The following is a 13,756-nucleotide window of genomic DNA, read 5'->3' as shown; positions in this document are numbered from 1 at the left end:
TTAGCAGGTTTGTTTTCATGTGGGGGAGAAAGGGGGGGGGGGGGGGGTAGTATTCTTGCTTCAGGGTCTGAAGGTGGGTCCGAATCCCGTTTTCCGGCCTTTGTTCTCGCAAAATCCCGGTGGCTGTACTGTATATTTTACAGGGGAGGCCTTTTCCCGGCCCAAAATAAGGCGAATCACGGCTCCCGTTTTACCCCTTCCAGGGCCCTCTTGCTTTGGAAGGGGACGGGCGGGGGGTAGCAATGGGAATATGGCCGGTTTCATAGACATGACACTGAAAGTTTCTCCGAAAAACCGATCAGAAATAATCCTGATTTATTCAAAGTTTTCACTGATGTTGCATGCTTGTTCTGTAAGAATTACTAATTATCATCTGATAGATGTCATATTTCGTGGTGGATCGTGCAAGGTCGCGAGCGGCCTGGTGCGAGGTTAATGACTCGTTGACAAGGAAAAAAGAAAACAAATTTGAGAGAAGGAATCATGGCGTTTCGTATTATCAACATTCTTCTTGCAAGCTTTCTTGCTTTAGCGCTGATTCTCGTCATCAGAACTCTTGTATTCACCTTGAACCGTAAAGTCGAGGATCCTTGTTTATCAACTGACGAAGATTTCATAACCGCAGACTCAAGTGCTCTCGAGAGATTCAGCCAAGCTCTCCGTTACAGAACTGTCGCCTGGGGGCCCGGAGATTACAACCGAACAGAGCTGCTAAAATTCAAGGAGTTTATACTCAGAGGTAAACAGGATAAGGGGATATACTCTAAGGCGATTTAGAAACCGTGATGTATTTTTAAAAGCTGTGATTATTGCACATCCGTTGGGGGTGTGTAAAGTTATCTTAAGTTGTTGAATGACAGAGGTTAACTGTAGAGAACTAAAAATTTTTTGTAAGCCCAGACTTGTTTGATTATTTTATAAACGATAAGAAGTCATGCAACTCAAAAGGGAGACTATTTAGAATATTGTTTTGAGCCCAATAAAATCGCACTTGTTATTAACATTTTTTTGTAGAACGGGCTCCCTGTGGCATTTGTCGATTTATCGCTCACGCGACCAAAAAGTGTTGTTGGTTCTGATTGATATTCAGTTTGAGCTTGATGAACCCTCGAATGAAATACGTTTTAATAAAAGTGGATCGGGAAAAACATAACTTGGATCAGAGATGCCTTGACTATCGGTTTTATTAAAATTGTATACAACGTGGTTGAATTTTAAAATATTATTTGCATTTCCATTTCAGGGTAGCTGATAAGGTAGATAAGGGCCCATTTATTCCCCTATTATCTTCGTATGGCTAAGCTTCCCTTTCTAAGTCAATGACAATGGTAATTTTACATATTACAATATTTAAGCACTGAGATAAAGGAAGTTGCAAGATAGATATAAACAATTTTTGTGTGTGCATAGTTTTCAAAAAGTCTGTGCTCGCAAAAAAGGAGCTGCCATATTAAAAAGTTCTAAAATTTAGCAAGTCTATAGAAAAAGAGCACTTTTTGGCAGTTGAGAAAGTGGTGCACTCTGCCTGTGTGTCCACCCCTATCTAAAGCATTAACAGGGGCCTGGGGAGATTTGACAACTGAGCAGGATATGGTAGGTGTTTTGCAATTAACCAACTTATCACTTTTGGTTGTTCACAGAATTCTCCTACGTCTTCCACCATCCTTTGGTTACCTTTGAAGTGATTAACAACTACAGCTTGTTAATCCAGGTCCATGGTAGCAACAGCACCCTGAGGCCGTACATGATAGCCAGTCATCTAGATGTGGTACCTGCACCAGGATCATGGGATGTGCCCCCATTTGACGGGCGTGTCAAGGATGGCTACATTTGGGGGAGGGGTACACTAGATGTAAAAAATGGGGTTATGGTAAGATTAAGATTTTAAACCTTATCTAAGGGAAGGGGGGGCTGCTTATTAGATTTTTTTTTTCTGGTTCAAAAAATTTCAACTCCTTCCCCAATCTAAAGTGTAAAAATGGTAACCCTCCCCCAATCTTAAGTGTAAAAATGGTGACCCTTCCCCAATCTAAAGTGTAAAAATGGTGACCCTCCCCCAAGATGGGGGAGATGGTTACTTTATTCAAATTATACTCTTGTCGTCTAGTCTCTGGAATGCTCTACGTACAGCTCGTTCTTCGAGTCGAACCAGCAAATTCTATAACCCTAAAAGCACTCTTTACGGCACCGTGCTGTACAAACGATGAAAGACGACCGGGCCAAATTATTGTGTGTGTGAGGGGAAGGGGGGGGCTGACTTAGGCATGCCCATGAAGGGGCCGCAGATAAATATTGTGTATAGGCGTCTGAGGGCATGCTACCATGTAAAAATTTTGGCATTTTTAAACATCTGAAATGCTCATTATTGTTCAAACCTAAATAAAATAGAAAACAGCATCATGAGCTCCTCCCAAACTGAAATCTTATTTACACATCTTTTTATACCACCAATCTGAAAAGTTAGTGGGGGTGGGGGAACTTTGACATAAATGGAATTTGTAAATTCAGTGCTTGAAATTGACAAAACCAAAACTGAAAAAGAGAAAAACAAAAATAAAAGCCAAAATAAAAGGGACAATGATCTTCAGCGCAGCCAAACGCAAGTCCTGAAAGTGCAAACAGAAGGTGCATCACATTTATTTATCTGTTTTGTAGGGGGTCTGGGGTTCTCCCCAGAAAATATTTAATTTCCAGGCTTGGAAATTGATCAGAATACCTGTACAAAATATAAGGCCCTCCCCCCAAACATAGCAGCCCTCCCCCCATCCGTTAAATGATGACCCTTCCCTAAGAATATTTCATTATTCATACAGATAAGTCCATAAAATACATTCCAATTGAAGTAAAACCCCAGTATTCGTAAGGTTGGTCATCTTGGTTTTATGCCAGTAAGAAAAGATGGTGTGGGGTAGACGCCCATAGTTGTGGTGGAACTTTCTGCAGATTCTTACACCAGATTCTTTGAAACGTCCCACTTGAATGCCACATTGATGCAGTTCATACTGGGAACTGACAGCTAGCACAGGGGCAAGGGGCCAGCTGAAATACACCTGAATGACCATATATTAGCAACATTTTTATAGCACACAAGCCACGTACGTCCCTGATTGTGTACCCCTTCCTAAATCCTTAGTAATGTCCTGAACACTTAGGGCTTGACAATTTTTTTATATTGATAGGCATCATTAGAAGCTGTACAAGCATTACTCAAACTTGGTCAAAAACCAAAGAGAAGCTTCTACCTTGCATATGGACATGATGAAGAGGTAAGCTAAAGAGATACTTATAGCTGTCATGTTGACATGGTGAAGGGGTAAGCTAAAGAGATACTTTTAACTGTCATGTTGACATAGTGAGAGGGTAAGCTAAAGAGATACTTATAGCTGTCATGTTGACATGGTGAAGGGGTAAGTAAAGAGATACTTATAGCTGTCATGTTGACATGGTGAAGGGGTAAGCTAAAGAGATACTTATAGCTGTCATGTTGACATGGTGAAGGGGTAAGCTAAAGAGATACTTATAGCTGTCATGTTGACATGGTGAAGAGGTAAGCTAAATAGATACTTATAGCTGTCATGTTGACATGGTGAAGGGATAAGCTAAATAGATACTTATAGCTGTCATGTTGACATGGTGAAGAGGTAAGCTGAAGAGATAATTTTAGCTGTCATGTTGACATGGTGAAGGGGTAAGCTAAAGAGATAATTTTAGCTGTCATGTTGACATGGTGAAGGGGTAAGCTAAAGAGATACTTATAGCTGTCATGTTGACATGGTGAAGAGGTAAGCTAAAGAGATACTTATAGCTGTCATGTTGACATGGTGAAGGGGTAAGCTAAAGAGATACTTATAGCTGTCATGTTGACATGGTGAAGGGGTAAGCTAAAGAGATTCTTTTAGCTGTCATGTTGACATGGTGAAGGGGTAAGCTAAAGAGATACTTATAGCTGTCATGTTGACATGGTGAAGGGGTAAGCTAAAGAGATACTTATAGCTGTCATGTTGACATGGTGAAGGGGTAAGCTAAAGAGATACTTATAGCTGTCATGTTGACATGGTGAAGGGGTAAGCTAAAGAGAAGCTTTTACCTTGAGGCGTAGCGATGGCTAAATCCGAGACTTGCCGAGGCGCCGAGATCCACATTTCAGAATCCGTTCATTTCCGGTCTCGAACAACCTAGCCTGAGCTTTTTTCCCCGAGTTTTTTGGATAACTTGCTGGAGGTATGCACAAAGCGATTAGCCTTTTCATTTTACTTCAGAAGTTTGTTCTCTATATACCTGGAGTTTTGGAACTAAACGGTCCATACATTCCATGAAGACTGACATCTGAGCTTTTTTTGTTATTGTTTGGATCAACTTCACCTGTGATAAAACGTGTAGCTTCCAAAAGGTGCAAATAATAGGGAAATAGCCCGAAAAGTCGTCCAATAACTTGTTGAATCTTTTCACTCATTTCAATTTTTGATTTGGCAGCGCCCGAGTGTTTCTTGTTTTCCCGCCTTTTTGAAATCGATCGATAAACTAATCGATATTGACGCGAAAGCGAAAGCCGAAAGTTGATTTGTTTCTTCGTCATTTTTATTTTAAAAAGCCATATAATAAACAACTTACTAACCTTGACCGTTCGGTCATGCCGGGAAATATCAAACCTCGGCTTTGGCGCATCCAAAAGCCTCAGTTTGATATTTCCCGGCATGACCTTACTCTCGGTTAGTACGTAGTTAATATTTTGGCCGGAAAATGGCCTGGATGTTGCTGTTTCAAAAACAAATTGTGTGGAGACAGACACCGCGACCCCCTCCCCCCTCCCCGCATGCAAAATTGTTCAGGGGTGTTATCCTGAGCCTCGTTCCAATAATCTAGATGCAGCTTTCTGATAGGTTCAAGGTGCAGATGGAGCGCGTAATATTGGCATGCTACTGAAGGCCAGGAATATTAAACTCGAGTTTATCGTTGACGAGGGAATGGTCATTGTAAAAAACGTCTTCCCAGGTCTGACCACGCCTTATGCCATGTGAGTAACTCTGCTTCTACAAACAATTTCTTTTGAATCTATTTCTTGTAGACATTCTAAAATGTTGTAAGGCATTTTCAAATTCGCACACGCTTCTTTTGGGTGAAGTGACCGATGACTTTTCAGGATGCTACGCCTTCACACGACTTTTGACTTGCGCTTGTTTAGAAATTGCTGCTTGATCGTCTTTAACTTGGATATCCTAGAAATTATGTTCCCTTTGATGATATTCATGTTCATGATATTTAAGAATTTTCTACATTTCTGTTGCTAGAATCGGCGTAGCTGAGAAGGGTTATATGATGGTGGAGCTTAGCGTTCACACTTCTGGAGGACACGCCTCGATGCCCCCCAAGGAGTCCAGCATCGGCATCCTCTCAAAGGCTATAGCCAGGTGCGCCATTCAGACAACCACATTTAGCTATTAGTATATTTATATTCATGGTACATCTGCATCCTCTCAAAGGCTATAGCCAGGTGCGCCATTCAGGCACCCGCATTTAGCTATTAGTATATTAGATATGATATTCATGGTACATTTGCGTTCTCTCAAAGGTCATAGCCAGGTGCGCCATTCAGACACCCGCATTTAGCTATTAGTATATTAGATATGATATTCATGGTACATTTGCATCCTCTCAAAGGTTATAGCCAGGGGCGCCATACAGACACCCGCATTTAGCTATTAGTATATTAGATATGCCCCCCCCCCCCCCATCCCAAGAAATCCTGGATTTGTCTTTTTTTTTATAGATGTATTCATGAAGAACTGTTTGGGTGATTTTTTAAGTTAAACTTGTTTTTTCCCCCAGGCTCGAGTCGTGTCCATGTCCAGCTCATCTGTCGGGCCAAGTTCGCTCGTTTTTTGAGGAACTTGCGCCAAAGGTACATAAGCTTCAATCGTTATTTGTATGCATTTCCAATGCAAATGGCCCAGTTCGCTCGTTTTTTGAGGAACTTGCGCCAAAGGTACATAAGCTTCTATCGTTATTTGTATGCATTTCCACGGCAAATGGCCCGGTTCGCTCGTTTTTTGAGGAACTTGCGCCAAAGGTACATAAGCTTCTATCGTTAATTGTATGCATTTCCACGGCAAATGGCCCGGTTCGCTCGTTTTTTGAGGAACTTGCGCCAAAGGTACATAAGCTTCTATCGTTTTGTATGCATTTCCACGGCACAGCACATGGCCCGGTACGCTCGTTTTTTGAGAAACCTGCTCCAAAAATACATAAGCTTCTATCGTTTTGTATGCATTTCCACAACAAGCGAAGGACTTACGGTATATAGGTGTATTTATTTATAAAGAGTAATAAAATTCTAAAAATGATTTATAGTGCGACGCGCGATATCGTGGCTACCATAGAATAGAATTTGCTTGGAAAAATTCACAGTTTTATGACAATCAGATAAGGTAAGGCCGTTTGGTCCGAACATTGATTACTACAGCAAAGCAATTAAATAATAAATTGCTTGCAGGTATCGTTTCCAATTCGGATTATTCTGGCGAACATTTGGCTCTTCAAGTTCCTTCTGATCAGGTGAGCCACGCGGGTTATATGGCAAGTGTTTGCATGATCACGAGTGCTTAGATAGACAAAGACCCGTACACTTTTACTTTTGTTTAGTTGGTCGTTGCTTCTCTCGCAAGCAAAGTCCTCCTTGTGGCCCAGAAAAGAAAAAGGGAAAAAAATTACGTGGCGGCCGGTAATCTGCCATAAGAAACATAATTATTTTTTACCCTTTCTAAAGCTCATAGACGCCTGCGGTGGAGGATAACTCAATTGCAATTGCGTTTTTGCTATGTTTTGCCTAGCGAAATACAGAGAAAAGAGGCCTCTTGCTTGCAGGGAAGTCTTGTTGCAGTTGTAATGATGTCATTGTTTGGTTTGGTCTGTAGTGTTCTGGGAGAGACTCCTTCAACAAACAGTATGATCCGTACCACAACTGCCGTGACCATGTTCAAGGCGGGAGTTAAGGTACCTTCGCGTTAAACTCTTCCCATCACCTATGCCCCCTACCTTCCACAGTCCCCCCTTCCCCTTGGTGACCCACACCACAACTGCCGTGACCATGTGCCAGGCGGGGGTACCGACGCGCGTAACCCTTGCCATTACCTATGCTCTCCCTTCCCATCCCACTACAACAGCCGTAAGTGTTGGAGGCGGGGCTCAAGATACCCACGTCTTTCACGTCTCATATCACCTGAGTGTTCCACTTTACACCCCCCCTCCCCCCCCGACCATGTCCATGTCTATCCACCCTTTTTTTATTAGCCGATCAAGGCGCGCCACGGGAAATGCTACCATACCATTCTCAAGGCACCTAGATGTTAAGCACGCGCTCTTTCCGAAATTTAAATAGGTAAAATGAGGGGTGCAAAATTTTACGGTACTCCAGCCATGCGTCTAGTACGCATTATTTAACACGTAATTCAGAAAACAGCCTTTCAGTATTCTCTTCCAATCTAAAAAAGCCATCGTTTTATAGGGTAACGTTATCGCTCCAGACGCTACTGCAACTGTTAATCATAGAGTGCATCCGGAAAACACCATTGGTGAGGTAATGTCAATTTGATTGATTACATAATCCTAAGAAAGAAGCAATAGTGCATACTTGTTCTCCTCCTTTACGTTAGTTTAAGCTACACGGTACTCGTACTAACTGGCACATTGACACATTAATTGGATTCTTCTTACTCACCACCACCGTACACTTGTTTCTGTGTAAATTTTTTTTTACCACATCTAATAAATCGCGATATCTCTTGGACGTGTCCCTAACCTGTAGCGATGTGTTGTATCGAGTAATTTGTTGTGTTTATAGGTGGTTAAACATGACCGTCAGTGTATCTGTACATCTCGATACCCCTTGGGCGTGTCCCTTTCCAGTGGCGATGGGTTGTATCGAGTAATTTGTTATGTTTGTAGGTGGTTAAACATGACCGTCAGTGTATCGATACATCTCGATATCCCTTGGGCGTGTCCCTTTCCAGTGGCGATGGGTTGTATCGAGTAATTTGTTATGTTTGTAGGTGGTTGAACATGACCGCAAGTGTATCGGTGATAACCGGGTTCATCTTCGTGTGACTGCCTCGCAGGACCCCTCTCCCGTCTCGTCCTGGGACAGCCATGCCATTGGATATCAGGTGAAATGTAGAGAACGGGTTAAAACCACTTCGTTCTCGATATTGTATTACGGGATAGGGACACAACTTGGTAAGTAACTGTATTGTAGGGTCCTAAGCTCCACTAAAACGAGGAAGCACGGAACTGCTTATTTATCGTTTTTTTAAGAGAAGACATTGAATTTTCAAGTGGATTCGAAATCTTAATAATTATTGTACGGATTTCGCTCTCTGGTCATCTAATCGAAATAATTTATACCTCTGTCATTTGCGTATATATGAAGACAACCACTAAGCTTTCATGGGTTGTAACTGCTTTCTTGAGATGTAACTACTTTCTCTAAAAAAAATTAAAAGATAACGCAATGTTTCCCGAAGCAAGGTAGAAAATGGACTATTTGGACAAAAAATATTTACATGGTCAGTTTAGACTTGCCACTATGATCCCCATCATGCCTTAGTATAAGTTATTTAAAGAAAAAGGGTCAGTTATTTTGGGAAATATATTGGAAAGTTCATAATACTGGTCTGTCCATATGTTAAATAACATTAAAACAGTTACCTATAAATAAAATAAAACAGTAGCACATCAAATAAGGATGATTAAATTTTCCTTTAAAAACACGAATTAAATCGTACAAGATTTGAGACTTCTTTGAGACGACATTTTTATAACGATTAAATTAAAAAAATAGCTATAAAGAATTACTAACGAGCCTCCTTAAAAATTACTCAATCTCTGAGAGTTGGCGACAATCTGACGGACGGGTACCCTGGGTACCAGAGTCTCGAGCTTCGTTTGTTTACCATGCGCCCTTTACTGACTGCGAGCGAGGAGGAGGACGGGCGGTTCTCTGACTTAGAGCGAGGGGGAGGACGGGCGGTTCTCTGACTTAGAGCGAGGAGGACGGGCGGTTCTCTGACTTAGAGCGAGGAGGAGGACGGGCGGTTCTCTGACTTAGAGCGAGGAGGAGGACGGGCGGTTCTCTGACTTAGAGCGAGGAGGAGGACGGGCGGTTCTCTGACTTAGAGCGAGGAGGAGGACGGGCGGTTCTCTGACTTAGAGCGAGGGGGAGGACGGGCGGTTCTCTGACTTAGAGCGAGGGGGAGGACGGGCGGTTCCCTGACTTAGAGCGAGGGGGAGGACGGGCGGTTCTCTGACTTAGAGCGAGGAGGAGGACGGGCGGTTCTCTGACTTAGAGCGAGGAGGAGGACGGGCGGTTCTCTGACTGCGAGCGAGGAGGAGGACGGGCGGTTCTCTGACTTAGAGCGAGGAGGAGGACGGGCGGTTCTCTGACTTAGAGCGAGGAGGAGGACGGGCGGTTCTCTGACTTAGAGCGAGGAGGAGGACGGGCGGTTCTCTGACTTAGAGCGAGGAGGAGGACGGGCGGTTCTCTGACTGCGAGCGAGGAGGAGGACGGGCGGTTCTCTGACTTAGAGCGAGGTGGAGGACGGGCGGTTCTCTGACTTAGAGCGAGGAGGAGGACGGGCGGTTCTCTGACTTAGAGCGAGTTGGAGGACGGGCGGTTCTCTGACTTAGAGCGAGGAGGAGGACGGGCGGTTCTCTGACTTAGAGCGAGGAGGAGGACGGGCGGTTCTCTGACTTAGAGCGAGGAGGAGGACAGGCGGTTCTCTGACTGCGAGCGAGGAGGACGGGCGGTTCTCTGACTTAGAGCGAGGAGGAGGACGGGCGGTTCTCTGAGTGAATAGGGGGGGCAGGGCCGGGCTCTGAATAACTGACCTCTCAATTAACTCGGAGCTTCCTTCTGGGAATACTAAACAGTAAGCCTGAACAGTCGCCTATACGCAGGGTTTGATGGGTATTTGACAATATTTGAAATGACCCACTTTTTGTCAGCCAAGGGAGGGGAGGGGGGGGGGCATCTCCTAGGTACGTGACTGCGAGACCGTAGTCGTAACTTGACATGTTCGTCGTGGACGGGACTCTTGGTGTTTTCTAAGGGGGTGTGGGTTTCGTATCCTGGCCTACGGACTAATAGCACAACCTCTTTCTTCCAGGCGATCGCGCAGAGCGTACGTCAGGTGTTCCCGGGTGTGGGCGTGGCTCCGGGCCTTATGATTGCCAACACGGACACAAAGCATTACCTACACCTCACGGACGCCGTGTACAGATTCATGCCATCACTCCTTGAGCCCTCTGATCTCAAGCGAATACACGGAGTGAATGAACGCATAGGCGTCAAAAACTACGAGCAAACTATTAACTATTACTACCATCTTATACGAAATACAGACTTGGTCCATTCTCGGGATAGGCTCAAATCGGAATTATAACGCAATAGACTGTTTCGAATTGGACAGCGTATATTCCGGAGCGCGGGGACACTATAGCTTGAACTTGCGTGTTTCAAGCCAATACGCGGAACTAAGCCCTCACACATTTCAACCTTTGGCCAACCCATCACGTGCAAACTACATTTGAGTTCACACGAGAATTCGGCTGTCATGGAACGTTGCAGGTGAAAGATAATGCTGCAAGGGTTGTTGCTCGTTCTGAAAGATTGACGTAAACCTTTTATCTTTTAAAATACTTGAACGGGCCCCTGAGAGCGAGGCATTAAGACTTTTTTAGAGACCACCCCAATATTTATATCCGATGTTGTTCCCTCTCAACGTTCGATGTACCATGGAAACTGAAGAGTAGAACACAGAACACCTTTTCCAAATACTCTTTTATTCAACAATCTCAATCAAACTACAAATTGAAAACCTGACACAGACACTATTTGATAACCTGGAGTCCCTCATCACTTGCAAACAGTCCCCTAAAAAGCTTTCTCTGAAGGTTGACTCAGCTTTCGATAAGAGATGGCACCCCGGCAGTGGACCCAGTTCTATCAGAAGTGTACCTATGGAATGAAACATGCTCGCTACCCAAGGCAACAAGCATGTCAACTTTCATAGGTGTTTACTGTAGGCTCCTGTTTTAGCACCAAGGGATATAAACTGATCTCAGGTGCAGGTAAAGGGCCGACACAAATTCTAGTAAAATACAGTTCCCATTACAGCGCAACCAGTAAAACCGTGAACACCTAAACTATGTGTGGAATGACGCAAGAATTCGGACACTAAGATTTGTTGAGACATGATTCTAGTTAAATGTTTGAATATCTTGCGAGTGATAGGTGAGAACAAACATTCCATTTTTTTCCTGGTGTTCAGTTTTCTTGGTTGCGCTGTAACATGAGAAACAAATAGTAGTAATACAGTTCCATAAACATGAGAAACAAATTGTAAAATACACCCTATAAACATGAGAAACAAATTGTAGCAAAACACTTCCATAGCCATTTAAATAAACATGATAAACAAATTGTAGTAAAAGAGTTTTTAATTATTTTAAATACAGTTCTCTTTTCAAAAGAGGCTAGAGATGGTAATAAAATTCTATTATTCCTGGAGTTTGCTCTTGACATTGTTGGCACACCACCAGATGAGAAGAGCAGCGACAACTGCAATAAACTCTGTTTGTACCCACAGTCCTTCACGACCGGCGCCCTAACAAGCAAATTGAGGTTAGAAAGAGGGGTATTTGTCTGTCAAATACAAGTGCGCAATTTGTTTGACCAGGAAATATCAGTTTTTGACTTCGTTGTGTAATCATGGTCATAAAGATCTCATTGGATTGACAGATTTTGAAGTAATCATCACTTTTCCTGGCCACAACAAACAGCATAATATAATAGCAATAATAATATCAGTACATTACCTTATGGTTGATGTCAATGGTAAACAGAGGCTTGATGTCTAGAGATCCCCCACTTCTCTGGGCCTGAAAACATTATAGGAATTAAACATGGGCAGATTGCACTGATACACCTATTTCAAGTAACGTTGCACTCGGGTTGGAGGGTCATGTGGATGTTGGTACCCCTGAAATACTTTGTGTTGCACCACTCTCAACCTCAGAAGGGGAAAAAGTCTACTGCGAAAACTGGTACCACTATACAAACAGAAGTCCTGGTCATGTTAATAAGTCTTTAAAAAACTTCTACACACCTTTCTATAATTGGAGTATCCCTCCTCGTCAAGGAAATTGATGGTGTACACTCCGCTCTTGGCTTGCTTGTGTTCCTCTGACCAGCTCACCTGGAAAAGGGACAACAAAGATAAGGAATCTTGAAAAGAAATCTTGGAACACCTTCAATGCCCATGACGTGGCTCAAGTCTGGTCAGAACTTCTAAGAGGAAAGTGTATAATCACTCTTGGTCATTGTAGCGATTATGGTTCATCCTTACAGACAAGTCACAGTGACTGCCTTATGATGGGATTTGTACCTGGTACTTGGAGTTATCGGTAGATCTAGTGACTGGCATAACCTTTCCATTGACTTCAGCATACAGACTGACATCCTGAAATATAAAAGGAAAACTTAACAGCCACTCTCAAAATCAATGCAGCATACATTAGCTACCCTACTGTTCTAAGTCATTGGTCACTGGTCAGAACTTCTTAGAGGAAAGTGTATAATCACTCTGGATCATTGTAGCGATTATGGTTCATCCTTCCAGCAATGACAGAATCACTATGATATCACAAACCTTAGTGTTGTTATCACATGCAAGGGAGAATTCAGTAAGGAAGACTGATATCACAAACCTTAGCGTTGTTATCACATGCAAGGGAGAATTCAGTAAGGAAGACTGTTTCTGACGACATGAAGATGTTGGTTGAGGTGTAAGAAGTTGATGTTGCCTTAGGTCCAACACATGGCTCACCTTTAAACCAAAAGAAACATTAGAAGTATATCTTGTTTTAACAATACGATTGTCTTTAACAATATCAAATACTGTTACAAGGCAAGCAAAAATTTAGGACAATGTCGGCAAGCTTACAGAAGAACTTGGTATGAAATAAGAAGTTCTTGGGGTTAAGCTGTCAGTAATATTGCTACCATTCTAGCATTTACCTTTTGGAAGAACAAGGCAATGCGAAAGGTATAGGTAGCTATGGGGATCTGATCCAACTACATCAATAATAAATAGGGACCAAAATTATATATCAAACAAGCAAATTCACAAAACAAAGGAAACATTTAAGAAGAGAGAAAAAATCTACTCAGTCTTTTAAAATATGTTGTTGAACAAGAAAAGTTTGAAAAGTTCTAGTGGTCATTGAAGCTTTCCGATTTATCCAACTCTTTTGGAACGTGGCAAACATTGAAGCAACTTCGAAAGCACACACTGTGAAAACTTTGGCCAGTTCTATCCAACAAATAGCAAACACGATGTTCAAGAACTGGAACTTAATATAAAAACAAATTCTGTTTCTAACTTTGTGAAAATAAAGATTTAAAGAATGTCGCGTCATCACTACAGAGCCGCCGAATTTCTTTGTGTAAGGAACGACCAAAAACAGCTTCCTACAGAAAGAATTAAGGATTCGACATCACAATAACCTGAAATTTAGAAAATAAATAGCTAAACGTCAAATTGTGCAAGTCTGAGGGTACCTGAGGCAAGCAGTGGGACTAAAAGCCCAATAAAACCCACAAAGAACTTCGCAACCGCCATTCCTTGGTCCACCACGCTGCAAGAGAAAGAACGGTGTCACGTGACTGAGCTGATGAGCCTGCGAACTCTCGCACAGCCGTATT

General features: G+C 42.7%; 2 protein-coding genes and 1 non-coding gene across 3 annotated transcripts; 1 reads left to right on the top strand and 2 right to left on the bottom strand.

The window, feature by feature from the left end:
• The first annotated feature begins 72 nt into the window (after positions 1–72).
• On the top strand, positions 73–11,472 carry LOC5505835 (N-fatty-acyl-amino acid synthase/hydrolase PM20D1). Its single transcript, XM_032374170.2, has 11 exons — positions 73–739; positions 1,641–1,870; positions 3,180–3,266; positions 4,881–5,014; positions 5,289–5,408; positions 5,827–5,899; positions 6,491–6,552; positions 6,912–6,990; positions 7,502–7,573; positions 8,046–8,159; positions 10,158–11,472. The coding sequence occupies exons 1-11, from the start codon at positions 484–486 to the stop codon at positions 10,431–10,433; spliced, it is 1,503 nt and encodes a 500-aa protein (XP_032230061.2). The 5' UTR covers positions 73–483; the 3' UTR covers positions 10,434–11,472.
• On the bottom strand, positions 10,817–13,756 carry LOC5505836 (translocon-associated protein subunit delta). The gene is made up of 6 exons (XM_001626548.3): positions 13,613–13,756; positions 12,760–12,878; positions 12,438–12,512; positions 12,159–12,248; positions 11,869–11,931; positions 10,817–11,657 (listed from the first exon to the last, which is right to left on the bottom strand). Exons 1-6 carry the CDS (start codon positions 13,671–13,673, stop codon positions 11,550–11,552), a joined length of 516 nt encoding a protein of 171 aa, XP_001626598.1. The 5' UTR covers positions 13,674–13,756; the 3' UTR covers positions 10,817–11,549.
• On the bottom strand, positions 12,599–12,669 carry LOC116606662. Its single transcript, XR_004291983.2, has one exon. It is a non-coding gene; the product is annotated as a small nucleolar RNA SNORD61 (small nucleolar RNA).

Source organism: Nematostella vectensis, chromosome 1, assembly GCF_932526225.1.
Source record: "Nematostella vectensis chromosome 1, jaNemVect1.1, whole genome shotgun sequence".
Classification (NCBI taxonomy): domain Eukaryota; kingdom Metazoa; phylum Cnidaria; class Anthozoa; order Actiniaria; family Edwardsiidae; genus Nematostella; species Nematostella vectensis.
Note: the sequence above shows the minus strand (reverse complement) of the source record. Positions and strands in the feature narration are given on the sequence as shown.